The sequence below is a fragment of the Hordeum vulgare genome, chromosome 2H (assembly GCF_904849725.1).
Source record: "Hordeum vulgare subsp. vulgare chromosome 2H, MorexV3_pseudomolecules_assembly, whole genome shotgun sequence".
In the NCBI taxonomy this organism is placed as follows: domain Eukaryota; kingdom Viridiplantae; phylum Streptophyta; class Magnoliopsida; order Poales; family Poaceae; genus Hordeum; species Hordeum vulgare.
In genome coordinates this window covers 572,565,476-572,575,324 of record NC_058519.1, presented here as the reverse complement: position 1 = coordinate 572,575,324, position 9,849 = coordinate 572,565,476, and the positions used below count along the sequence as shown (strand labels likewise).

The 9,849-nt window shown below is 51.7% G+C and overlaps 1 protein-coding gene across 1 annotated transcript; it reads left to right on the top strand.

The window, feature by feature from the left end:
* The first annotated feature begins 7,813 nt into the window (after positions 1-7,813).
* On the top strand, positions 7,814-9,388 carry LOC123430595 (salt tolerance receptor-like cytoplasmic kinase 1). The gene has a single exon (XM_045114450.1). It carries the CDS (start codon positions 8,074-8,076, stop codon positions 9,127-9,129), a length of 1,056 nt encoding a protein of 351 aa, XP_044970385.1. The 5' UTR covers positions 7,814-8,073; the 3' UTR covers positions 9,130-9,388.
* Positions 9,389-9,849: the final 461 nt, after the last annotated feature.

Sequence of the window (9,849 nt, the reverse complement as noted above, 5' to 3'; positions counted from 1 at the left end):
AATCCAGAATCAGCCTCTGCCTCCTCCTCCTTCTCGGACGTCCGACATGTCTCGGACGTCCGGCGGCAAAACCCCTTCCGGTCGTCCGACCCCACAATCACCTCCGGACGTCCCACGCCTGTCGGACGTCCGATGCCTCAGGCCTATAAATAGTTGGGCGCGGGGCTGGGCTCTTGCCCTAACCCTCAGCGCCCCTTTTCCTCCCTACCGCTGCCGCCAGCAGCTCGAGGAGCCCTAGCCTGCGCCGCCAGAACTGAGATCCGGCCGATCTCCTCCGCGGATCCTCCTTTTCTTCCTCCTCTTCCTTCGCGGGATCCGTCTACAGGTTGCTCCTCCGTTCCTTTCGCATTTGTTTTGGTCCTCTTTCTCCCATGAGTCTCCATGTTCATTCCTTACTTGGGATTTTTCATCCGCATAGGATTTTGTGCTCCATGGGCAAGACCAAGCACAGCGCTCGGAAGACCGTGGCTGGCTCATCATCTCGCGCCCCTATTAGCATGGGGTCGGACTCGGATGAGCCACGTCGTCCCTTCAAACAGACTGCCCGGCGTTCTCCGGCCCGACGTTCTCCGTCTCCACAACTCCCATCGTTGTCTGATGGTGATGACCCCGACTTCGAGGAGGAGCTTGTCGCCGAGGACCTTCCTGACCAGCACGTCGATCGAAGGTCCAAGCCAAAGCCCGGGACTCGCAGGGCGTCCTACATGCCACCACCTCCTCCTGCCCACCCCGCAGGTGAAGCTCGCCGCATCTCACTAGAACCTCCTGCTACTTTAGGTCGTGCAATCACGAACTTCACCACACTTGGCGCGGCTTCATACCTCACTTTCCGCCGTGACATTGATCAATACGCTGTCGTACGTGACTCTACGGACTCACGTTTCCGCACACACGTTCAGGCGGACATTTTTACCACAGTCATAGTTCCTAAGGGTTTATCTGTTCATCTCTATATTGATGTTGAGCATATTCGCATGCACCCGGCGAAATATCCGGGTGCCATTGAGCTTATTGAGGCATCGGGGCTTGCCGCCCCGTTTGCCTTTCATCGCGACTTTAATGTTGTTGCCATTCACCAGTTCTATGCCACATGCCACTTTGGTCCAAACCACACTGCCAGCTGGATCACCTCTGACGTTCGCTTCACAGCTTCTTATGATACGTTTGTTGCCGCACTTGGTTTCCCAATTCCGGTTTCAAAACACATAGGGATGATCCTAACCATGCGCCTAAGTCCATTGACGCGTGTGGGTATCTTCTCAAGCCACTAAGTGAGCTTGATGCGGATGAACGCATGAAGGACCTTAACCAGGTATCCATCTGGCGCTCACCTTACTTCATCATTTTTCAGTGTCTCATCCGCACCACCTATCCCAAGATGGGTGATAAGGGTTCTTGCAGTGGCTATTGTATCGACATCATGTCTCACTTGTTCGAGCACCCCAAGGGCAAAATCAATGTGCCTCATTTTCTATGGCATGAGATTCGGCTTGCTAGCTTTCAGTACAAGCGAGCCTTTCCTCATGCCCCCTTCATCCAGGCTCTTATTAACCATGTTGCTGATTTCTCTGTGGCTGTCACTCACACACATCGCAAGTGGGTCATTCTCGCTCACATGGCGGATAACTATGCTCCCAAGAAAACCCCCTCATCCTCCACATCCACTCGCCGCACTGCTGCACGGGCCGCCACCCCCTCATCTAGCTCCGCTCCTCTCGGTCGCATTGCCAAATTCCTTGGCAAGGCACATTCTGCTTTGATGAAGGCCGTCTCGTTCCAGTGTGGTCAAACCCATGATGTGGTTTCTCGCTTAGTCTCCTCCAAGAATGTCCTCAAGGCTCGTCTGAGAGCCTCGGGCGCTCTTGATGTGGGTGATGATGAGGCCCCTCCTGCTGCTCCCCCTGCTGATTTTGGCTTCCCATCTGGTCCTGAGTGGGATGATTTCCTTGACGAGGCTGGTGGCAGTGGCTTGCCTGATGATGCTGATGTTGATGCTGATGAGCTCTGAGCGTGGTTGGTGTTGTTGATGTCTCCCTTTTTGGTACTTGGTGCCAAAGGGGGAGTAATGTATCGTAGTTTTTAGCTTTTGGAGATTTAATATAATGGATAAACTCATGTATGGCTACTTATGAATGATTGTGATTTGCTATGGATTGCTATGATATCATCATAGACTATTATGTTTTGCTCCACTACTTCTATGATGATCTATTATCTTTACATGTTGATCCATTGGAGCTTCGATATTTTATCATGCATATACTAAGGGGGAGCTCCGTACTAAATATCTCCTAGGCTATAATGTATGTTAAATCTTTTTGAGACCTATGTATATGTTGCCATCAACTACCAAAAAGGGGGAGATTGAAAGTGCATGCCATGCCCCTAATCGACTTTTGGTGTTAATGAAAACACATACATAGGAAACTAATCCTATTTGTTGAGTGTATCTGAGGACGACAAGTACTTTAGTAGATTGAGAATTATGTGCCAAAGGTTGTCTGAGAAGATTGGGATTTATATTTTGAGAAGGCTCGGGATTAAGAAAAGATGATGTAGACTATTCTTTTGAGTTTACTGATATTGAGTGTAGGGATCCCGCACTATTAAGAGGGGATCACAGGTTTTGCGATGAACTTGCTCATACCATATCTTCACTGTCATACCCAATACCACATAGTCTCCACTCTGTTCTTATCTCAAAACAGGTCTATTGCCCAGGACATCCGGCTCCCTCCGGACGTTCGAGGGCTGGATGACGGGCAGGCTTCGGAAATCCGTAGCCCTTCACCAGAAGTTTGTGAGTCATATAACTCGGAAATCTGGCTCCCTCCGGACATCTGAGGGCCGGACGTCCGACCAGCGCCGGAAATTCGGAGCCCTGCACCAGTAGAAGTTGAGTTCTATAACTCGGATTTCCGGCTCCCTCCGGACGTCCGAGGGCCGGACGTCCGACCCCCTTCGGAAATCCGGAACCTACCACCAGAAGAAGTTGAGTCGTATAACTCGGATTTCCGGTCCTCTCCGGACGTCCGGTCGCTGTTCAATTCAAAATAGTTTCAGTCATATCTACAGGCCTCGGACGACCGACCCCTGTCGGACGTCCAACCCCTCGCGGACGCCCGGACTTCCGGCAACTGTCGGACGTCCGGACCGTGTGTGACTTAAAGTGTCCCCAACGGTTGTATTTCACTCCCCACTATATATACTCTTCTCCCACCTCGTGAAAGGGTGTTCAACACAGCTAGAATACACCCAAGAACACCTTTCCTCTCACTCACTCTTGTCTACACCAAATCCTAGATCCCAAGAGCATTTGTGAGTCCCTTTGAGTGTTGTTCCAATCAAAAGATAGATCGTCTCCCTCTCCTCCTTCCCACCAAAGTGATTTGTGATTTGAGCAAGTTTTGAGCAATCCCCGTGATCTTGTTACTCTTGGAGGTTGGAGACTCCTAGGCGGTAGGAGTCTTCCGAGAGAAATCAAACCATTGTGATATCCCCCGGAAAGTTTGTGAAGGTTTGGAAGCCACCTCAAGGCTTACCACTAGTGGTTGAGAAACGCCTTCGTGGAGTTATCTCAAAGGGAGAATAGGGTGAGACTTCGTGGCGTTGGTGTGCCTTCGTGGTAACATCCGCCCCTCTAACGGTGACGTAGCTTCCCTACAAGGAAGTGAACATCGGGATACATCCTTGTCTCTCTTGGAGTTTCGGTTATTCCTAACCCTAACTCTCTACTTGTGTTAATCCTTATTACGTACTTGTATTTGATTATTGTTTACCGCTTGTCTTACTTCACTCTAAATAGCTTACTCCTTGTCATAGCAATTATTAGGCCTACACTCATATTCCGCACTTTTGCCTAAAATTGCTAAGTAATTATTAAAATTTGGATTTGTACCTATTCACCCCCCCCTCTAGGTCCATCTTGATCCTTTTCATCTTGTCCATCACATCATTCTCCCAATGATGTGATCCCGTTATCAATGACATCCAATGTTCATGATCAGGAAACCATGATCATCTATTGATCAACGAGCTAGCCAACTAGAGGCTTGCTAGGGACACATTGTGATCTATTTATTCACACATGTATTACTGTTTCCTATTAATACAATTATAGCATGAACAATAGACGATTATCATGAACAAGGAAATATGATAATAATCATTTTATTATTGCCTCTAGGGCATATTTCCAACAGATGCAACACAATATAGATAAGTATTTCCTTGAGTGAGAACCAAGGTTATCGAACCAATAGGAGGACCACACACCTATTGTCTTCAGCGCCTACGCACAAAAAAGAAAACACTTGCACCCAACGCGGGCAAGAGGGTCGAAAAATGCATGAAAAGTAAGGAGGTCTATTTTCTTTTGGGGATTTATAGTTAAAGAAGGAAACATGGTTTTATTTAATTTCAAATATTTAGTTTCACCAATAAGATACGGAGACTTGCTAATCATCATCGACAAAAATGGTGATGTCCGGTGCCCCTCTCCGTCTCTTTGTCAAAATAGGTTTTCACCCCCACTTTATAAATAAAGCAACAACCGAGGAAAGTACATGGTTGAACGATACAAAATGGTGAGGTCGCCCTCTTACATAGCTCATCCTAGGATAATTGGATCACACAGAACGCACACACCTACACTACCAACAAAGAACATATGAATAAATGAACACACCATCAAACTACAAACTAGTACACCTAAACTCTATGACAACGCCGTCAAGAGGGGAAACAACATAGAGCGTCGTCGCTGCTGAGTCCACAACGGACGAAGGACTTTACCTCGAGCCCTGACACAGAGAGAAAAACCACGACAACGTCTACACGAGGAGTGCGGTATACCCATGTGCGTCGTCGTCGTCGGTGCCAAGGCGGGCAGTTTTCGCTTGGCAACTCACTCATGCAACCACGAGGCAGCTAGGACGAGTGTGACAACGACAGATCCCGAGACCGGATCAGGGCATCGCCTATGTGCGGACAGAGGGCACGCCCGAGCCACCCATCGTCACACCTCCCATCGCCAACACAACCAGGAAGCAGAGTCACCACCACCTTGATGGTGCCCGCCAATGAGCAAACCATGTGGACCGCCATCCAAGGCCGCTGCCCCTGGCATGTGTGTCACTAGAGATCGAACATGTCTCACTTCACAACACACTCAGCCACGATAGGAGTAACACATGCATACCACCAACTCCTAGCCCTGCATCAACCTCGAGTCTGGGTAGGCGCCTCCACCATAAGAGGCACCCACGTCCGCATCCCAGCCAATCTCGATGGATTGGAGGGGGGCACGACTCTCCATGATTGTCGACGACCGTTGGCGAGCAAGCCTCGAGGCCAGGCCCAAGCTAGCACATACAACGCCATGTCAATGGCCATCGATGTCGTTCAGCTCACAAACATCCTGTAGTCATGATCACCATCACCAACCACCTCACCCGCGAGGGGACGAAGAGCACCACCCGCGAGCACAACCCAGACCAAACCCCATCTCAGCTACCAGGAGCAAGAACTCCCATCTGCCTTGGGCCCACATCCCCGAGAACGGACCCTAGGTCGTAGCCACCACCAGCCCGTACCCAGGAAAAGGGAGGTTCTTGCCGCCACCTTCTCCCCGCCGTCAAGCACCAAACGCCATGCTGCACATCCACCACCAGCCTAAGCACCCCCGAGCCACCACCAACCCACCAAACCAAAAGCACCAGGAGCCCCTAGCCATGGCCAGCCTAGGCCAACACAAGCCACCGAAGGGGAGCCCCAAGCCAGGGTTGGCAACCGAAGGGTAGCCCTATGCCCACCGCGGTGTTGACGACCAGATCTAGACCAGATTGATCACCCCAGTCACCACACGTGCGCCCCGAGCGCCCCCCCCCCCCCCCCCTCCACGCGACTGCCAGAGGGAACCACGAGCGCGTGGCATGCACAAGATCCTATCGTCGCCCCCCGAGCCCGCGTCGGCGCTCCCCACCACCGACGCGCCGACATTCGTAGTAGTGAGCTGCTCGCGCCAGATCCTGCTGGCCGAGGGAGAAAAGGTCCCGCCGTCACCGCAGCCTCCTGAGGTTTGTCCGGCGGCGAGGAAGGGATGTCAAAAGAGGGTTGAGGACACGGCAACGCTAGGGTTTCCGCCTGGTCGCCGCGCAGGGCGACACGGGAGGGGTAGAGGAATTGCCAAATTTAGGGTCTCCCTCTTCATCTATCTAGCTGCCATTTATCTATGTATCTAGTAATGTGCGATGATGAACTTGCTTTTTTGATTCCGAATATACAAAGCATATCCATATGGTTTATGCAGGGGCGTAGGCAGGCCCAAGACTACCACGGCCATGCCATGTGTCATTGAGGATATGTTGCTTCCGTTTACTGTAGTGATTTCATCATTGTTTTTGCACCGTAGCTAGTGCTTGGCCCAAGGCTTGTTCAGAGCTGGACATAATCCTCGCCACGGCATCAAATTTGATCAATTCGGTTATAGATGTTTTTATATCCCATCCGTCTTAAAATAAGTGTCGCTAATTTAGTAACCCTTCATTTTTAAATATAAATCTTTTAAGAATTTTCACTAAAAAACTACATACGGATGTATATAGACATACATTATAGTATTAGATTCATTCATTTTGTTTCGTAAAAGACTTATATTGATAAACGGAGGGAGTACTATATTTGTATTAACTTAGAGCATCTCCAGACGTTAGGCGCCCTCAGGGGCCGAAATAGCGACGCCTCGGAGTCAACCGGCGAAAAAACGGCTTGGGTGGCCTCGGGTTCCAGCCACGTCCCACCCGGTCGGCCACACGAAGGGAGAGGCAGCGAGAGAAACGATGCCATTTTTCATGTATATGGTGTGCCTAAGAGAAAAAGAAAGAAAAGAGAGGGGGGAAAGGTTGACCGGTGGATTTGTGCATGCAAAAATAGCGTCGGTTGCTCCCAAACGGTCCCGGGAGCTGGGTTTGGTCTGGGATCGCCGGGACTAGTTTTGACCAAATCCAAAGCAAAACGACGTCCTAAAGGCGTTACTGAGCGATTTTTTTTTATCATCAACGATTAAAAAGACGTTTTGAAGGACCGTTTTGGAGACGCGACTAGAGAAGCTTTTAGTATTAAATTTGTGTCATTTATTTTGAAGGGAGTAAGTACAACTGATGCTTTGCTTGCAACGTAGATGTTCGCAACGCTCGTTCGCAACCGTGCAAGTGAACTGTGCAATAAAATCAAACTCATTGCAGTCAACACGGGCAATAGTAGACTGACACGGCTTTCTGGGTCAGGTCCGCTGGAACCGACACTCGTGACTCCGCGAGCAGTGGGCTTAAAGCAGAGTTCCACCGGTGCAAGTAGAAGACATGTTTAAAATCCCCCTCCCGGTCGAAAAAGCTTGAATATCAAACAACGTAGGACCCAAGCTATAGCTAGCCGCGTCCCTGAACATTCCCACTTAGAGGTATCGTCAATAAATAACCATTTCCAACCCTCAAGCAAACAGGGTCAAGAACACGTTGGACGACCCACTGTGGTAGGGAAAACAAAAAATATATATAAATAAAAGAAAGCAAAGTTAGAGAGAGAGAGAGGGAGATGGAGATGTTGATGACGTACTACGTCCCCCACTCCGAGAGAGAGAGAATCGCCTCTCCCGTCCCTCGTCCCTTGTCACGCAGCGCAATGATTTGCTTGCGGTGTGGCCCACTCACGCGAGAAGAACACAAAGATGCAAAGGAAGAAAGCGGCCACGAGCCACACGCAAACCGAACCCGCCACATATATATACGCAGGTATGCATTTGACCCGTAGCATACAAGGCGCCAGTGAGCCAGCGGGAGCAGCCGGTACTACCCATCCATTCTTTCCCTTCTTTCTTTCATCCGCTCCCGCCCGCTGTCCAACCTGCCCCAGCGCCAGCAGCTTATCCAGGAAGGCAGCAGCAGCAGCAGCGCCAACAAGAACCAGCAACAAAACCCGAGCGCAGCAGACGAGACGAGAGAACCAATTCTCCCCCCCACTCCCACTCCACGCCCAGGCCTCACTCGGAGAAAGAAGAGCCGATCGATCTGCACAATGTTTCAAGGGTGCGGCCTGTTTGCGTGCGTCAGCCGGCGGGGCGCGGACGTCCGGAAGCGCGGCGAGGCGGGCGCGGCCAGCTCGCGGGTCGCGGCGGAGCCGGCGGCATGGGAGGAGCAGGAGGAGGCCGACGGCGCCGCCAGGCGGATGGCCTGGGCGGAGGTGGAGTCCGCCACGGGGGCCTTCTCGTCCCGCGTGATCGGCCACGGCGGCTTCAGCACCGTCTACCTCGCCTCGCTCTCCTCCTCCCGCCTCGCCGCCGTCAAGGTGCACTGCAGCAGCGAGCGCCTCCACCGCGCCTTCCGCCAGGAGCTCCACGTCCTGCTCTCCCTCCGCCACCCGCACATCGTCCGCCTCCTCGGCTACTGCGACGACCGGGACGAGGGCGTGCTCGTCTTCGAGTACGCGCCCAACGGCGACCTCCACCAGACGCTCCATGGCGACGCGCCGCCGCTCCCGTGGTCGCGCCGCGTGGCCATTGCGTTTCAGGCCGCCACGGCGCTGGAGTACCTCCACGAGGGCCGCAGCCCGGCCGTCATCCATGGGGACATCAAGGCGTCGAACGTCCTCCTCGACGGTAACATGGACGCCAAGCTCTGCGACTTCGGCTTCGCGCACTCCGGCGTCTCGATCACGGCCGGCCGGGGCAGGTCGTCTGGGCGCGCAATCATGGGCTCCCCGGGCTACGTCGACCCCCAGCTCCTCCGCACCGGCGTGGCCAACAAGGAGAGCGACGTGTACAGCTTCGGCGTGCTGCTGCTCGAGCTGGTGACCGGGAGGGAGGCCGTGTGCCGCGACACCGGACGCCGCCTTACCGCGGTCGTGTGCCCCATCGTCAGCGACGGGAACGTGGCCGACGTGGTGGACCGGAGGCTCGGCAGCCAATACAGCGCCGACGAGGCGACCGTCGTGGCGGAGCTCGCGATGCGGTGCGTCAGCGAAGCCCCCGGGCTCAGGCCGTCCATGGCGGACGTGGTGCACGTGCTCCAGGAGAAGACCACCGCGTTGATCTCGGCCGTCGGATCCAGATTGGACCGCAGGATCATGTTCTAGCCTGCCTGGCTCATGGCTGGTGCTGTTGATTGTGATTTGTGAATAGTGATTACAGTAAGTTAGGGCAGGTAGAAGAACGAATGTCTCCGCAGTGTGAGTACTCAGATTAGTTTAAGCCTTTTGATTAGGTAGAAATTTTTGTGATGTCATGGCACATATACTAGTATATTGTAGCACCAGTGGTATGGCAATGGCAGTGGTAGTTCAGTTGTCTAATTCTGGCGTGTATTAGGTCCAATGAACGGGTGATTTTATATCAGGCTTATCTGGTTTTGGAGGCACTTTGTTTACAATACATAGCTGGTGGAGGTCCCCTGGCCATCAACGATTGAATGGTATGTATATGTGCAGACGTACTGCAGCTCCAACCATGAACGTCAACGTGCATGTGAACAGACCCAAGTGGGTTTCAAATCGATCTGGTGCCATTTTGAAAAATCTGCAGTTCTTATTCTACCATCTGAAAGCCGTTTTGATCATTATATCCTGCAAAATATTAGGAGGCATGGCATACATGAGTTCTTGCAAGTACGTAAGTATATTATTATGATAAATATTCGACAACTTGGTTCTTGTGTATTTTATGATATGGTTCAAAAAAATTACGTGCGCAGAATGTTTGCTGAATGCTTGCGAAGAACTAATTTATTGTACGTTTTGGTCGCTTCAGTTGCAACTTAAACTCAAACTTGATTACAACTAACATGAAGAAAATGCCAG